Source organism: Harmonia axyridis, chromosome 4 (assembly GCF_914767665.1).
Source record: "Harmonia axyridis chromosome 4, icHarAxyr1.1, whole genome shotgun sequence".
NCBI classification, from domain to species: domain Eukaryota; kingdom Metazoa; phylum Arthropoda; class Insecta; order Coleoptera; family Coccinellidae; genus Harmonia; species Harmonia axyridis.
Window position 1 is genome coordinate 25,509,894 of NC_059504.1, and position 19,426 is coordinate 25,529,319.

Here is a 19,426-nt window from a genome sequence, read left to right on the forward strand (position 1 = left end):
ATTCAGTTTCCAGATTCCTTTTAATGTATTATCTATAATTATGTATTATTTCTGAAGAGGATTGATTTGATCCCAATTCTGATAAAATATTGGATCGAACAGAGCACTTATTAAGTGAACTGAATCTCTCCGTTTCCTACCTCTGTTTCTCACTTTGTTTTTTCAATATCATATTTGAAACCTCTAACTGAAGTATTAAAGACCTTTCTATAGACTATAAATTTGTTCGGAATTGAGAATAAATCAGTTCTCTTTAATTGTCAATGACAATTAAATGGTAGTTTTCACGGTGATTCTTAATATTTTACACATTTGACGGAGTTTTCAGTTTACCATTTAAATCGTCTAATGCTCTAAGGAATTCAGATCTTGAATTGGGCTTCAATATGCAGGGTGATTCATCGGGATGGGCTATTAGACGTTTATGGAAAACTAATCAAATAATTCTGAGCAGAAAATTTGCATATTGGGGTTTGAGACAATGATCTTTCTCCCTTAAATATTTCCAGATATCTACAACTTCCGGTTATACCTGAAACGGACTACTACTTTCTTATTTCAAATTGTACACCCAGAATATTATTTCATCATAAGATATGTCATACCTTGGGTAAAAACTGAACGGTTCATAAGTTAATGGGATTCTTATGAAAAAATTGGTGGCGATGAAGACTAACATTTTTCAGAATATTTCGGCAGAAAAAGCTTTTTCGAATTTTTTTTTTCTTTTTTGGTTCTGCAAATACGTAGTGTTATAAAACTGTTTGCGGTTTATAACAAAAATGTACAATGTGGTTAAAATAATATCATGAACTTGAACAACTCAAATTCATCAAAACTCAAAACTTTCAAATAAGTACCTATATTTTTTATCGATTCTACGTACAAAAATCGTGGGGCATACTTATGCAAACCCTATACCTAAAATGAATACTTTAAGAGTTATCGAGGAAGAACTTTAAATGAGAAAAAACCGCAATTTAAAACTATGTGGAGTAGTCTGTGACTTCCGGAAAACACATAAAGAAACTAAAACTGAATGTTTCCATAACTAAATTTGACATTTCAAGAATTGTAATGAATTATTTGTAATTGAAAATTGTATTGGTTAATGGATTTCTCAACAATCCCAACGAAAAAAAAATTATAATTCATGAAATGTAAAATTCAGTTATCCAAACATAGAAAGAAACTAAAATTCGATGTTTGGATAACTGAATTTTACATTTCATGAATTATAATTAATTTTTCACACAGTTAGGAATTGCAGTGTTTCCTCATTTAAGGTTATTCCTCGATAACTCTTAAAGTATTTGTAGGGAATACAACCCACATATTCATTATAGGTATAGAGTTTGCTTAAGTAACCTCCACTATTTTTGGACTGAAATAATAAAAACTTCTGAAAAAATGTAAGGTTTTGAACTGTGTACATCATCATGGAAAAAAATACAAGGCGTTACATTTGAAAAATTGAAAAACAACAATTTGAAATTCTTCATATTTGGACATTGATAACGGACACCCTGTATAAAAGAGGTTGATCATTTACTAACGATGACTAGGCAAATTCTCAAGTTAAAAGAAATTCAGCTTGAATTCATATTTCTATCGCTTCTGGAAATCGGTAAAGAGCTTTTACCGAACTACTGTTTCGTTGAAATTTTGCAGTTTTTTCTGAATAAGATCCGTACCGTTGGAAAAATATCCCCAATATGCATCATGATAGAGGTATTGAAGAGCAATGAAAATATGTTCTATTTAAAAAATAACTCATTTGTTGAATAATTTTATTTGGGAATACCCTGTGAATCAGAAAATAATTTCCAGAGATGCAGAATTGAAAGTACAAAGGGAATGCTTTTCAACTAAATTTCTAAAACGTCTGGTTTGGCAGCTATGGAACCTAACGCACTATTGCAGGACCCTGTATACGGAATAATCGTAAGTTGTAGATCTCTAAAAATATTTTAGGGACAAAGATCACTGTCTGAAACCCCAATATGCAAATTTTCATCTCAAAATTATGATTAGTTTTCCCGGTGAATCATCCTGTATTATGCTGTCTGTTGAAATTTTGATAAGTTTAACGTAAACGGTTTACAAATGTAGAATTCCTGGCATCTTCGCTGAAATAATAGGAATCTAACATGTAATTTAATCAGAACCCCGCAATAAAATGATTTTTCGATTAATTACTTTTCACATCAACACTCGAATCAGTTCTACGTTTCTGATATGTCTATCAGAGGTCTTGAACAGTCGGGATTGAAAATATTGAAATAAAATAATTGAATTACTCAAAATTAATTTTAGCTATTTTAGTTATTCTGAGGATGGAAGAAAATCGAAATTAATTCATGTAAAAACCTCAAATCGAGGTACTTGGTTCTATCATATAAGAGTCATCCCAGGGCCAATCTTTGTTACCACAAGGTCAGAATAAGTTTCGCATATGGTCAAATTCAACAAAAGTATGAGGAGCAGAGCCTCAAGGCAGTTGTTTGACATCATTCTGAATAGGAGAAACCTTACGATTAGCATATCGGTATCCAGGTTGACTTAACAATTAATTGGATGTGACAAGTGAAGAGCGATATAAGTTTGAGCTCCTTTCAGTCGACCTAGATAGTGATGGGTCAACGGATAGTAGAGAGACATAGCCGACAAGCTTTGGCGTCATTCATGGAAGTGAACCCTGTCGAAAATTTGTACTGTTTATCGAAATAATTAGTTTTGTTTATAGCAGATAACTGCTTGTAGTGAAAATGGAAGTTATGTTTTGGCAGAAGTTTCTGCAGAACGGAATTCCATTTATCTCCTATCACTAACATTATAAATGCTAGTTTTAAATGACCAGGGTACAACATGATTCCAAGGAAATAAAACTGTTGATTTCGCATTAAATAATTCACATCTGGAATCAATTGAATTTTTCCACGGAAAGCCGCAAGTGCTTTACTGAATATCTTATTTACTATAATTAATGGAACATATACTTGAAAGCTATACTTAGAAATCAACAATACTCAATAATCGAAATCAGAATAATCACAATTATGTATCACAGAAATAATGTCAGAAAAGTACCGTCAAAATTCCCTATATATTTGATTCTTTCAAAATTTGAAAATGCCAGCATTGATTCGATAAATAATATGCTGAATTATTATGTGCTTTATTCAATATCGATATAACAATTTCGAAAGATTTTCATGCTACGAAAAATGAAAATATTGCTGAACTTCAAACCATGCTGTATTGGATATAGTTAATATTCGGATAGATTATCGAAAGATATAATAATTGTGCAACCTATTCGGAAGGTTTAATAATAACATATCAAAATATTTTTCACAAGATTTTGCCTTCATGAAAATGGTTCAATATTCGAAATTTTCAACTGGAAATATTATACCATATATGTAAAATAATTTCAATTCAAATTATTGTAACTACAATATAAAATATAGGTACAATAGTTTAAACATAAATTTTTCTACTTTCAGCTATTTTCCAAGCTGAGTCATATTCAAAATATTCCGAAAATATTATCGAATCAATGGGAAAATTCTTCTTGAAACGAAATAAGTATAAGTTTATTTTATTGAATATCGTTAGAACGTCACATTTCAAACGAATCATTGCAACCTTTGATTTGAAGAAACATTTCACAAAAAAATGAAAGATAAATATGGGCATTTCAAATTTGAAGTTTTTCGTTGCCATTGCACGATGTGTCAACTGGCAATATCGAATGGGAATAAATTGGATAGAAGGGGCATCAATTTAGTTACTTTCATCAAGTAAACAGAAATAGCTTCAATCTCATTAGTAATCAGTAATTTGAAGTAAAACAACAACCAAGATACAGAAACATAGGCGGCACATACTTCACATTTGTCATATCATATTTTGCATTGGATTGATAGCTAGGCGATACCACTAGGTGCTGTTGTTACCTTGTGAAGTCATAACTTGAAATAATTAAGATTTCAATTGCATTTGCCGTGAAAATCCAAATAGACAAGAATTCTCCATTTAGTGATATAACTCATAAAAATGGACAGTTGAATGAAAGCCCATGAGTTGCTGACTCGAAAAAGTATTTAAAAAAATAATTTCAGTTTGTCTCGGAAAAAGGGCAGTTTATTATTTTTTTTTTATATGCGCTAAGTCTAACTAGGTAATCTATAATCTATGAATTTTGAAAGCAATAAATATTGCAATAAAAAAAAAATACATCGCAGAAACATAATCATGTAATTGATAACCTATATTACCCCAATGATATCAAATACAATATTTTCATCATAAAGGCCTAGAGCCAATAGTTTCGAAGTCATGAATTCTTGAATAGTCTCCTATAAATACAAGCAGTCACCCTGCTATACTCATAATTTCTATTTCGGCACTTCGTTTTGTGAGAAAGAAGGAAATCATAAACAATTTTATCAATTTGTAGTAGTTTCACTACCTTCCAATGGACGTGTAAGATCATTTTATTTGAGATTGGCAAATGACTCAAATTTTAAAGTAGGCATGAACGAGGTCAAGTCAACTTGTAACTGATTCCTGTACTTAACTCAAAAAACTCCTTGACCAATCATAAAAATTTATTTGGAAATAATAAACTCAAAGAGACGAAAATATAAGCAGAATAAACTATTGAGTAATGGCTTCAATTATCACCTCATCTATAATTTCACCTGTGGTGAGCAATAATAAGATCATCATGCTAATCTCATTGTATAAAGATTATATTATCATTATTATAATTATTATATACAATAATATCGTTCATAACATTCCGAGTATGTAAATACATACTCGGAATACTCATATTATTGTATATAATAATTATAATTATGAGGTATCTCATGAAATTTTGAGATACCTCATATCGAATGAAATTGTTGTCGATGAAACGAGAAAATTATTTATACTGAAGGATGAAGACAGAGAAGATAAAATGAAGAAGAAAATTGCGAAGATTATCATTGCATAGACTACTTGAGCATAATCCATTCAATTTAAAAGAAACCAATAGCAATATTATTGAGGTGAACATAAACAGTGAATAATTTCAGGTAGGTAATTCCAATATACTGTTATGATATTCCAAGAAATATCTATTCACTATTACATCTATATATTGGACAAAAGAATAATTTTCATTTGAAAATTCTTAATTGGTTTCAATCGACGTAGAACTTCTAGAACTCAATATAATAAGTATATAATTTCAATTTTTTATCCGGAACAACCGCATCTGAATTGCCTCTTAATTTAGGAAAATCGTTGATTTATACCTAAATCTCAATGCACTTAAAACTATGATGAGAGTTTTTCAAGAAGATTGCTTCTGTAATATTGACAATCATCAATATCCGAATGAAAACAAGATCATACGCTCAATTATTCAATATCGGAGGTTAAGAAATGATAGATGTAGATAGATATGTCTCAACAAATTAGTTGAGTATAAATAATGCTATTTTTAAATCGATGGTGAAGTATCACTATATATATAAATTTTATTTATCATCGATTCATTTCATTTATCATTGATTCATAGCTATTTTTGCGTCACACACTTTTTTTAAAATTTCATCGTGGATTTCGTCCAATAATCATTATGTTCATTGAAACTTATACATGTTTTGCACCTATATATGATACCATATGAGCGAAAATTTTGCATCTTAAAATTATTTTGTAGAGTGAAATTGAATAAAATTACAAAAAAATTTTTAGACATTTTCTCGAATGATATTCGATCAGACTATCTAAGGGGATAAAATAAAAACATTTCACTTCATAACAAGAGAAAAGTACTGACGTGAAGTCGGAGGCACTCGTCGTTCATGCACCAATTGCATCCTTTGAGACCACACAACTGACATAATTTGTACATGATTATAATAAAATATTTTACTTCCGATTACAATGAATTCTTGACCTGAGTTAGAGCTTGTTTGTCAATAAATCATTCGAAATACGCGATGAGCAAGAGGAACATCTCAAAGTTTTCTTCATTTTTTGTGATAGCGTCAATGCCATTCAATTCTTCTTCTTCAATTACATCAACAACCGCACAAAATTTATCCAAATTATGCATCAGAAAACGTTTAAGTTCACTTTATGATTTTTATTTCTGAAGCTAAAGTTCATTTTGAACTTACATAAATGGAAGAAGAGTGTAAAATTTAGATCGATAGTTCAACCAACTATGCTGGAGATATCTGTCCAATCTGTGCACCACAACCGCTTTAATAATATATATCATCATATCAAGACAACAAGACAATATCAAGACAACAATTAGAAATTCGGTATGGGCTCGAATTATATCAAGAGGTCAGGAAATATGAGAAAACCTCAATCAAACTTGCCATAGAAACTAACCAACTAACATTTCTACACCTTGCCAGAGACCGTAACCTCGTTCTTAAGGGTCTCAGTGTAAAACTCCCAATAAGAGGCAGAAGGGCAGACAGAATCTCCAATAGAGCAAGCCGTGCACTTATAAGAGAAAGGCTCAACTATCACCGTCAGATGATGAAAACAGCCCAATAAACTATCTAACATCTTTATCCATCATCAATATCAAGACAACACTAATGTGTCTTGTTAAAAATAATACTTAGTAACCTGTTTTTTCGATTTTTTTTTGGAAGAATTATTTTAGTAGCCCTTTTTATATTACTCATGAATATAGCTGCCTGGTGGGTTTCATAAAACTTTTATCGTGGTGATTTGCTCGACTAAATCATTTCTGTGATCAATTTCAGTTCATTTTTGAACTGAAGTTTTTAAACTTGAATCAACCAGTTGATCGGTTAACAAATCAAAGTTTTGGTAAACCCATCGTAAACGTTTTTGAGCGTTTGTTGATCCATTCAGATTTTCAATGCTTCAATAACATCAATTCTTGAAGGATCGACAGAATTTACATTCACATTGTTTGCTCAGTTAAAGAACAACTTTAGTGTTCTAATGGAGCTTCGACATAGCCTGGGGCAGCACTTGCTTTCTAGTTGTCACGGCGAACTCCACATCTGTGAATTTGGAAAGCAATTGCTCTACATACGCACGACTTGGACTTTTCGCTGAATGTCTCTCATTGAATGCCATGCCCTTTCGGTGGGACTTTGGTTTTCAGCACCATAAATAAAAATGAGTTCGACGCGTTTAGATGTACTGTAGATCATTTTCAAAGAATGCCGAAATATTTCCGTTGAGCACAACGTCAATATTTAGGAAACTACTAGGTACATACAGAAAATGATAACTGGAAAGAGAAATGCTATCAGATTTGATGAATGATGATTAAAAAGTAAAATAACTTATTTCCGCTTTATATATTTATTTTCACAACAATTGTTTCGTCATGATAACATGACTTCGTCAGGTGAGCATGGTAACTAACTACATATTCCGGATACAGTTCTTTAAATAGTTGAAAAAAATATGGTGTGAAATATAATAAAATCCTGGAAATTCTTGGGTTTCAAAACAGGTTGAGTAAGGGTGATCTATTTAGGTCCGTTTGGTCGTTGAGGAGAATCTGTTTTTTATGGATTCTCCTCAACGACCAAACGGACCTAAATAGATCACCCTTACTCAACCTGTTTTGAAACCCAAGAATTTCCAGGATTTTATTATATTTCACACCATATTTTTTTCAACTATTTAAAGAACTGTATCCGAAATATGTAGTTAGTTACCATGCTCACCTGACGAAGTCATGTTATCATGACGAAACAATTGTTGTGAAAATAAATATATAAAGCGGAAATAAGTTATTTTACTTTTTAATCATCAAGATGAATTTCCGACAAGTAAAGACTGAGACAATCAAACACTAGATTTGATGAAAATGATGAGATTACCTGTCCGTGATAAAACATCGAAAACAACTTTTTATCTTATATGAAGAGGTTTTCCAATAAGAGTCATTTTTAATTAAAAAAAAATTGTATATTTCAAGAGAAATCAATGGATGTTTATTCGATTGTAAACATCCACGGCTACGAAAGCAGGACTATATCTTTTCATGAAATTTGCCATGACCAATTCGCACATTTGAAGCTGTATGTCCTGGATAACGAATTCCATCTTTAAGGTCTTGAATCGATAGTGGAGCATTGGCATAAACCTCATCTTTCACGTGGCCTCATAGAAAAAAGTCTGAAGGTCTTAAATAACAAGTTTTCGGTGGCCAATTATTGTAATCTCAAAATCGAGAAATAACTCAGCCAGAAAACTATATTTTTGCCGAATTGCGATTGTTTCATCACTTGTGAGGCACATAGTTCCGTCTTGTTGCAAATAAACGTCGTCCACATCAATCTCTTCAAATTACGATTAATTTAAAACTTTTCTTATTATAAATGAAAAAAAAAACAAATTTTCTTATTATGTCTTGCTGTCATTCAGTTTATCTAGAGAATACGATCATCCTGAAATTCGAGAAAAACTTTCGAATGATTATTTCACATAAACAAACTAAATATCAACGCAGGCGGATCTGTTGTTAGGGAAATATTAGTTTTTTTAATTCTGCCAGAGACAACAACGTTGTCTCTGTAAATTGTTTACCCAACAATGGACTATTGGATGGTCCCCTGCAACTAGAATTTTTTTTCTGTCTGGAGCTCGAACTTCAAATCTTCAACACATAGGAACTAACTGGACCAATCGACTGAATATTGTGATATGTCTCTTCTATACAAACGACACTTGTAGCCCGCAACTAGTCGGTCATAGTTGAAAATCGAAAACATTTAAGTTCTGTGGTCCATTGTTCGAAAATACCAGGTGATTAAACTGTTTCTGCTGAAAATACCCAAATATTATTGGGAAGAAACCTACATTGACAGCACTCCTAACAATAATTTCAAAATTCGGCAAACCAAAGCGATTAAAGTTGCGGTAAAAGATGTTTAGGTGAAATGAAGAAATAAAATTTCGAGTAAAACAACCTAATACGACTCTGTATACTTCATGGAAATTTATGAAATATGTAGGTGAGTACTTATTTGGTATTCAGTGGAATATACTTACTCGAAATCAAGAGTTGTATAAGGGTATTCAACGATATTCACTATTTCTTCATGAAGCAAGAAATACATCAAGAATATTTAATATGAATTCAGTCTAAAATGAAAACTAAGTAATTTCCACAAATATTTTATTGTCTGCGACAATTGTTTCGCCAACACTGTAGCCTGACGAACATCCAACACCCAGATTCTAATATCCGTCAGTTTTGTGGTCATGGCAATATTTCCGTGATCACAAAACCAACTGAGTGTTGAGATAAAATGAGAAACCCAAGATTATTGCGAAATTCCAAACTGATCATTTCATCAGAAGCATCAAAATTCAAGCAGAATATCGTGACAGAAAAACCCAATGTCCCGTGAAAGAAGATTTTGCTTGTACAGGGTGGGCAAATAAGCGAGGTAAGCGGCTATATCTCAGGAACCACTCATCGTAGAGACTTGCGGTAAAAAATTTTACCACTAAAGTAAACGAAAGAAAACACTGGAAATTGTTTTGAAGTTCATACCTCCACCGCTAGGGGCGTAATAGCTATCGTCAAGTAGAAAAATGCATTTTTCTCGAAAAATGTTCATATTAAGTTGGAAAAAAAATATCATCCTGTAAACCTCGGAAAATTCTCTATCTGTTTGAATTGTCACTTTTGATTTTGCGACATCAAATAAGGGTGGGAGAAAGATAGAAATCTGACTGATTGAAATGTCTGTAACTTCAGTTTGGCTCAACATTTTTGAACAAATTAGATCTTATTTGAGAGACAACATCTTGTTGATTAAGGAAAAATAATACTCATGATGAATTTGATTCAGCTGCTTCCGATAGGGAGCGCTTAGTCAGAAGTTCATTGTTTTGTTCATTTTTCTCTGAAATTTCAAATGTAATGATAGGATTTTCTTAACAGAAACAAAACTTTCATTGAATTTGCATGAAAAAACCTCAATTTCGCGAAGCGATAATTTCAGGCGTTCTGAAGTTATGGCCGAAAGAAGATATTCTTCAACTGATGCACTGCGAAAAACCAAATTGAGTCTTCAAGTTCTAACAGAAACAGAAATCCCATCAAATTTGTATGAAAATACCAAAAGGTCGCAAAGCGATAGCTTCAGGCGTTCTGGAGTTATGGCCGAAAGAAGACACAATTTAGTTTGTCAGTGCATCAGTTGAAGAATATCTTTTTTCGTCCATAACTACAGAACCCCTGAAGCTATCGCTTTGCGACCTTTTGGTTTTTTCATACAAATTTGATGGGATTTCTGTTTCTGTTAGAACTTGAAGACTCAATTTGGTTTTTCGCAGTGCATCAGTTGAAGAATATCTTCTTTCGGCCATAACTTCAGAACGCCTGAAATTATCGCTTCGCGAAATTGAGGTTTTTTCATGCAAATTCAATGAAAGTTTTGTTTCTGTTAAGAAAATCCTATCATTACATTTGAAATTTCAGAGAAAAATGAACAAAACAATGAACTTCTGACTTAGCGCTCTCTATCGGAAGCAGCTGAATCAAATTCATCATGAGTATATTTTTTCCTTAATCAACAAGATGTTGTCTCTCAAATAAGATCTAATTTGCTCAAAAATGTTGAGCCAAACTGAAGTTACACACATTTCAATCAGTCAGATTCCTATCTTTCTCCCACCCTTATTTGATGTCGCAAAATCGAAAGTAAAAATTCAAACAGATAGAGAATTTTCCAAGGTTTACAGTGATGATATTTTTTTCCAACTTAATATGAAAATTTTTCGAGTAAAATGCATTTTTCTACTCGACGATAGCTATTACGCCCCCTAGCGGTGGAGGTATGAACTTCAAAACAATTTCCATTGTTTTCTTTTATTTACTTTAGTGGTAAAATTTTTTACCGCAAGTCTCTACGATGAGTGGTTCCTGAGATATAGCCGCTTACCTCGCTTATTTGCCCACCCTGTACATATATTCAGGATATACAATTTTAAGCTATATGCAAAATTTCATATTGATAGCGCCATCAGAACAATAGAATTTTCAAGCAGAATATCGGCATAAACTTGCATAATTGTGCATCTAACAGAACAAAATGAACTTCACAAACTGTAATATAAACAAAAAAAAGGCCCTGAAATTGACCTTTGGGGTACTCCGCAACATATTCTGAAAAAGGATGACATCTTGTCATCATGAACACCCCTTGAAAATGTTTCGCACGAGATAAGCAGCGAGAAGAAGAATAGAATCATGACAGTCAAATTATTATTAGATATTATTATAAATTGCCGCTTCGACAACAGGGTCATTATCGGTATTGGTACATTGATTTATACAACATTATTAACACAAAATAAGACTTTTTCTAGGATTTTTGAGGAAGTAGGTAAAATACATATGGGTCTCAAGTTGTTATTGCCCTTTGGATTAGTAACCTTTGGTACATGTATAATAACGGCTATTTGCCACTAGTTTGGAACGACAGAATGTTGTGAACAAAAAGTGAATAAAATATTGAAATTGCTCTATGTATCTTCAAGAAAGTAGACCTAGTAGGAACAATGTAAAAAGAGCAGATTCATCACCTAAAAGCAAGAAAAAAACGAAGAATTCAAAAGCAGCTCTGCATCACAGAAAATATATCATTAAAAGTAGAATTAGGTACATCCTACTTAGATCGTATTCTGACATCATTTTATTTTTCTCCATTCTTTGTTAACTATGTTATAGTATATCCAAAGTCACTTGGAGGAAGATGAATATTTTGATTATACAAGGTTTGTCCAAGTTTCCAGAAATTCCTTTGGGGCCAGTGAATTTATTGCCTTACAATACTTTCAGATGAACCCCGGTATTTTGGAGATCGCGGTATCCACTTCCAAGGGACATCTATGGCCAAGCGTTTGCATGGACTAGTTCAAGTGACTTTGAATAAACTATACCTTTAGAAGGAGAGGAACCATATTCAGATTGCCCATTTTCAAACAAATCAAATTTACTTGAAACTAGTCGAGTCTCTCACTAACATCCTAGTCCTCAAAATATCGTTTACCCCAACCGATTAGTTAGAGAATCCCTCGACTACTGCACTTTTTGAAGTGCAAGCTTTGTGGTCTTCATCGAGTCTTTCGATGAGCGTCAGTGAATGGTGCACTGTATCACTCAATCTCTTCTGAAAGACTGTTAGGCCAATGCTCCCCTTTTTAAAAATATCGTTTGTTGTTGTGAACATCACGTTTCCACCGATCAACATACTGAATTGTGATAGGTAGGGATTCCCCCGTTTTTTACTTTTTCTTCTTGCACGATAACAAACATGCAGGTCATCTGTTGTCATCCGAAATGTGAAGTTTTTGAGGATTTTATTGTTTATAGTCTCAACCACCTTATCATAACAATTTCCAATTTCGTCTTCCTTGACTCCGCGAAGAATTAGAATTTCTCTTGCCTTTCGTTTTCTATTTGAGAATGCATTGTTTCAATGTATTTTTTTACAGTCTTCAAATTCTCTCTCATAGTATTTCGTTTATTATTTTAGTTATACAATAGGGGACAGAGACAGAAGAGACCAAGTTCGAATTATTCAGTATAATAGGTAGTGAATTCATATCTTAGCGCCCCCAGTACGATTGAATTTTGTCAACTCGGGGACTCAGATCATCATGATCAACTTTTTACGTTTTCGGGCATTTGAAATTTATGATATATTATTAAAAACAAGAAGAAAAAGAATTTCGGTATCGATTCTCATGTAATTATAATATCAAATAATTGTGAATGCGAATCGACGGATGAACAACGAATCAAAACTCTGTGTGAGAATGAATGCAGCACCAAATAACAAATAGCACGTAACAAATATCACCTCACAATTAACAAGTAGAAGTGTAATGTCGTATTTTCAATAACAGTGTTTATGCAGCAAAAATTGAAGATGTTATCCTTGTTTACCTTAATCATTCCTTCCCATTAGGATTTATCACTAAATATGAAGTTAACTCGAGAGTTACCTTCATTTGAATGACATGATTCTAACTATGATGATGATGGCTCAACTGTTACAGGGTGTCGCTATCTTAATATCAAGTGATATACTATACACGATGTCCAAGATTGAGTGTAACAAACTGATTGGGTTTATAGTATTGATGAATATGAGACTAAATTTCCTGAAAATATGGGACCTAATTCCTTTCACTTCTGAATTACACTGTGTTAAAGATGAAAACAATAACTTGTTTTTTCTAAATGACTCGCACATAACTGAGGAGTTAGGATATTCCAATATGACTCGAAATAGTCATAGGTACTGCTCAATGAGAGTTAATTTAAATATTTCAAATATTTTCAGTGCAATAGATAAAAAGGTTATTTTATATCATGATGTCCTCAACTCAAACTAAATTTTCTCAAATTTTTGAGAGAACTGAATTTCTTGAAGATTATTCTTGGAAAATGACAGACACAGTTCGAAACCTCTATACCTTACCGTCTCCGAGAATATCAGCCTCCAACATTTTAAGTTTAGAATTCACATGAAAAAAGGTCTTGGGAAATTACCGAGACTTCATTGAAAATTTGCAAATAGAAAAGTGTGGATTTTCAAAATGACCTCCATTATTTTCTATACAAGAAGTTCCGTCTATCATTTCCCGAACTCTTCAAAAAATTTTTTTCAACTTCAATACCCTGTATCTATGTGAAAATAGTAAGGAGCCATGATTTTCAAGAAATTTGTTCTTATATTCATTAGTACTATCTTTCTTAGCAATATATGTAGAATATCAACTAAAAAATAGATAGTATTCAAGACGTTTCCGGAAGTGGATTAAATGACATAAGTATTTGTCTTTTTTCTACTTTATCATTATTATATTGATATCTATATGTAACAAGGAATTCGCAATTAGGGAATTACAAGGATGTGCATGTGCATGTTATTTTTGGGCAAACTGACATGTACCTATCTTGAACTATAATTTTCAATTTCAGAAGATATTATTCCACCCGTCCCGTTTAAAATATAGTCATTCATAAGAAATATTTATTCAATATCCAATCACATTTTCATGAAGAAAATTTTGGTCTGGTACTGGGAATTCTGTACGTAGCATTTTTTGCTTCAATCTTCTTCTTATTTTTCAAGGGGTACATAGGTACGTGAGTACCTTGAAAAATAAGAAGATTAAAGTCGCTGCTAGTTAGCAGCGATCCGACGATCAGAAGTTCCGATGATCAGATCGACAGTTTTTTTCTGCACTACATACTTTGTGTTGAACGTTAGGTCAAGTTTAGCGGTAACAGACTGCATTTCACATTTTCATTGATCGTCACTTGAGACAGTCTCTCGAGTTAATATGGTATTAACTCAAATTGAAACATAATCTCATTAGTTTTATCATTCACATTTGGTTTTTCCCTATTTGTTTTTTTACAAAATTTAAGTATTCATCTCCAAATCTGTTCATATTATTTCATTCTACTCCACTGTAATAATTCAATGGAAATACCTGATATTTTTCATTATATATATTTTAAAGTAAATGTACTTAGAACTGGTGTAATCACTGAAGTACGACGATAAAATTGTAAAAGTATTCAATAAGAACGTATAGAAATTTTGATTATGAGATAAGCACGTTCCTAATGGACCAAACGGGATTTCCACTTTGAAAAGACGTAGCTTCAACGAAATTCTTACATATATTGCCCTGTTTTGGTAAAACCAGTTTTGAAGGATGAAGAGGTGAAATCCATATAATTAATTGGACTTACTTGAGGATCATCTCTTTCACAACTGCCGTTATTTTTGTGGACACTTTGGTATCGGAATATTATGAGACACTGACAATCGCGTACCTTAATATAGAACAAATTAGCATGGACTGAGTTGACAGGCGGATAAATCTCATGGAGTTGTACTGGGACCAGTGAAACGAACAAACAAAACTGATGAGAAAATCATTTCAAGTGAGTTTTCGCCCGTGTTATCAGGATTAGCTGCTCGCTAGCCGCTAAGGTGCGCTAATGAACCAAAACCAATTTACTGAACGTCTTATATCACGATAAATTATTTACACGTTTGCATTTGGAATCATCAATTTGGATAGGTGGAGAATGAAAATATGCGGAGATAATTGATGAGACCGGAATGGTTGTTGACAAATTATTTTAACACTCATTGAATATTCTAAATGGAAGTTTTCAGGAAGAAGTTCAAAGTCTTAATGGGATGAATATGACGTTGAAGTTGGGAACTATATTTTTTTTGGAAAGTGTTACATATTTGTTTTTTCGAGAGAAGTGGTCAATATACTATTATTAATTCTATCATTGTATTTCTTCGCTTTCAAGTCCATCATTGTCCAAAACTTAGAATCCATCGAAATGGATGCAGTTTTGAGTATTTCCGCAAAAAAAAATCCTAAGAAATGATCAATTAATAAAAATAATGAATGAATTATGAATTGCGGGAAAAGGACATATTGAAAAAGCAGTAATACCTTTCGCTGATGAAATTGAAACAGTGATGGATATGATGAACTGAATAGTTCTAAACTTCACTTTTTATATAAGGAATAAACATGAAATTTAGTGGATGTACTAAATAAGTTAGGTTTATATTTTCAGCGAGAACTCCAATATGCACGTTGCAATCTACATCTATTCAAAAATTTATGATCACCTCAGTTTTTAAGGTTCAATATCCATTTCCATATCATGAGGATAATCGCCTGTAACGTACACTGAAAGTGAATTGTAGGAGAGTATCCTACGTATTTTTAGAAGTCAGGTTCAGAGTTTCATTGACCGAATGTTTCAATGTCTCTTTATGAGACATCTTTTGTTTGAAAAACATCGAAGTATCATTTAAGGTATTGAATTGAAAAAAATATATTATTTATAGTTTCAAAACTAGTTTTCGTTTCCTCATCTAATACGGAATGTTACAGCGTTAAGGGTTCCTACTGGAAGATGCGAAATATAAGGATAATACATGCATCCCTTTGATGAAAATATAAGTGAACTAAAACCTTACAAACTTTCATTTGATGGGAGTTCATTTCCCGCACAATTTCATTCTTCAATAAAAGATTAAGGACATTTGACTTCAGCAGTAAAACTATTTTATGACTATTGGCAGCAAACTTCCAAATTGATAATTTTTAATTAAAAATATTTGAACTTTATACATGAATATATTCAAAGATACATAATACATGAATATATTCAAAGTTAGCTTGAATGTTGATTTCGAATAGTAGGTTATTTTGAAATCGATTCGCAAATAAAGAATCCTCAGATATGACTATTTATTCTTTTCCTAAAAGGACTGAAAATTCCAGCAGAAATTTCACCTCGAATCATTCAATATAAATAAAAGATCAAGAGTCACTCCAATAGAATATATATCAAATCAATCCAAATTTCTAATGAAATTATTTGAGAAATACAAAGAAATGAGAAATCTTCAAATAAGAACAAAATTTCTGACAAATCTGTAACTGTTAAACTATATGATTCCATTGGCAAAGCCCTTTTTGTACTTATATGATTTGTATAGATACATGTATTAATTATTAAATTTTCAATCTTCAGAAGAATTTTTATCAATTAACGGGAAGAAGGTAGCTAGTAGACAACGAAATATGAAACAGAATGTCACTATTTTTGGGATAATAATAATAATAATAATACTAACTGATCTTTATTGATAACAAGTTATCATTGGGCAATCGACCGAGATCCTTCAGCCCAATATTTTTGGGAAATTTTTCATGAAATAATTAAAGACCAAATTAGAGAATTGAAGGAATTATATTTTTTTTGACGAGTAATATATGAGTAATGAGAGTAATATAATATGATTTTCCACACTGACTATCCAGAAAACTACTGTTTCAGAATATTCAAATCGGTGATGAACATTATCTATTGAATTTTGAACACTTATCATAATACAATATATCGGAGAAAATATATAAATATTCAAATTCCATCAACAAATCAATTGACTTACTTGATTACTGTGGTCGAAGTCATAACTTAAAAAACGAAAAACGTAAAACGACAATTACAAAAAAGTCACAAAATCACAACAACTCCGTCAAACAAACATATCTTCGATGATCCGGAGGTGGTATATGTTCCGAACAATATGCGCGTGATTAGCTTCTTTAGCACTTCTCTGATTTTCGGTTTATAGACGCGACTCTCTTCTACTATTCGGTGCCTTCGCCAGTATGCTCACCAGAATCGGATGCTCTGCTCATTTAACAGTCAATTCCACCACCCTTCCATTCTTTCGGAGAACCAAACTAACCGATTGGAAGCACCAAACGAAAGGTGACTTCACAAGTGCTTAATACCGTTTTGATATTAAATATTACGCGAAGAACATTTTCGACTGTAAAATCTTGTTTAGATCCAAAAACTAACTATGAAATTTTGTTGAATAAAATACTCAAACTATTTTTTCAGGACAATTTTTTAGTCAACATGACTAAATGGAACATTTTTCAATTCAAAAAGTATCAAAAAAGCAGTGAAGTAGGTAAGTGACCCAGGTGAATCGGTGAAAATAGAAATCTATCTAAAGCGCTAGTGTATCGAAGGAAGAATACGATTCAATTAAAACCATAATAATTATAGGTGAATTAGTTAGTACTTTTTGTATAAGACAGAAGGAAATAATGAAAAATGTGAAAATTATTGGAATTCGAAAATATTTCATATTTAAAACATATGAAGAAATTTTTTTTATTAATATCCACTTGTTATTTTATGAAAAATCTCAAATCAATTAAATTCTAAAAAAACATGGCCCTTCATGGATTCGCAATTATATTGTGATTGAAGTATCACAATATTTATATTGTGATAAATATACAGGGTGTTTCTAAATTCGTGGTACAAACGAAAATGACTGATTCCTCAGATAATTTTAGGAGAAAATTTCAAGCTACATGGACACACAAATTCTTTGTTTAATTTGTGTCAAATTTTTTCTGATAACATTTACACTCCGAAGATATATATTCAAATGGAAATTTGTTATTGATACTGCAAAGAGTTTACTTCACATGATATAATAATTTCGAATACAAATCTGCAGGTTGATATTCTTTCAGGAGCAGTGCTTGTGTTTTCCTTCTGAACTTTTTTTGGTGCACCACTGGTAGTTTAGAAAATATTTTTTTTTCTTTCGTTGAAGGCATCGACTGCTATGGTCATTAGCCTCTAACCTAACCATCACCGGACATGTACAACATCCATGACCTAGCCAGGTCCACAGTCGACGTCTCTGTCCACTGCACTACCGAGGCAATATCAAAAAAAAAAAACTTCGATAAAGCACTGAACTTTTTAGTCTCTCTTGGTTTCGGTTACAGATTTCGAAAAAAAATCAAACATTTATCTCGAAATCCTCAGGAAAATCCAAATTATAATAAGAACTCAGTAAGTGAACGGTGAGGAATAAATTGATATTTAGTTTTGGTGTTCATTTTGTCGATCTGTAGCAATTATCCATAAAGATTCGGTAAACTCGTATAATCGCATGAAAATGACTTCAAGAAACACCCTGTATCTTGAAAATAAAGCGTTTGCTTATATCAGATATTCAAAGAAGGAGTTTGCAGTAAAAATATTGTGATCGTAGCAAAATACTTATTGAGAGAGGTCTATACCAGGGCTGGGACTTTTTCGCCTTTTTGTATTCGAATATTCATCCATAAATTTATTCGATTATTCGAATAATTCATTCAAACAAATATTCATGCTTGATTATTCATGAGTAGTCATGAATATTCAACTAATCGTTGATTATTCAATGATTATTCAGTGATTATTCAATGATTATTCAGTGATTATTCAATGATTATTCAGTGATTATTCAATGATTATTCCGTGATTATTCAATGAATAATCAGTCAATATTCAGTGATTAAACTCATGTTTTAATGAACCAATGAAATCCGAGCGTTTCAGTATTAATTGATAGACAGAAGGAAAGAGGTTAATACCAGTAACTTTGAATCCTGTATCATTCCCCAGATTTTGTAAAAAGCCGTGTTCATTTGTTGAACCTCAAGTTCGAACTTACGGCATTAATCTCGTTCCTTCTGTCTATAAATTTATTATAAAATCGTTCCTCAAATAATATTATTTATCAAAATAAGCCAATTTCTTCAACGACAACGTATTAATTTGAATGACAATTTGTTTGTTTGGATTCCGAACACTGACAGGAGTTTATTTATAATTTTAATTCAATTGTATCTATCAATTTCAATATTATGTAATTTCCAGTAATTTTAATATTAATAAAACGATTTGTCCGTAGTGAATCACAATACCTTGTTTTAATCATTCCTGAATAGTGAGTCAAGTGAT

General features: G+C 32.0%; 1 protein-coding gene across 5 annotated transcripts in view; it reads right to left on the bottom strand.

The window, feature by feature from the left end:
- LOC123679038 (neprilysin-2-like) overlaps positions 1 to 17,285 on the bottom strand; it is a 49,063-nt gene extending 31,778 nt beyond the window's left edge. For 2 of the 5 annotated variants that reach the window (XM_045616364.1, XM_045616363.1), the window contains exon 1: positions 9,070 to 9,152. In XM_045616364.1, coding sequence (XP_045472320.1) covers positions 9,070 to 9,137 — 68 coding nt within the window. In that variant the 5' untranslated portion in view covers positions 9,138 to 9,152. Of the gene's footprint in view, positions 1 to 9,069; positions 9,153 to 14,806; positions 15,048 to 17,051 lie in introns of those variants that run through there. The other 3 variants (XM_045616366.1, XM_045616365.1, XM_045616367.1) reach the window with 3 other exon arrangements.
- Between the last annotated feature and the right edge of the window lie 2,141 nt (positions 17,286 to 19,426).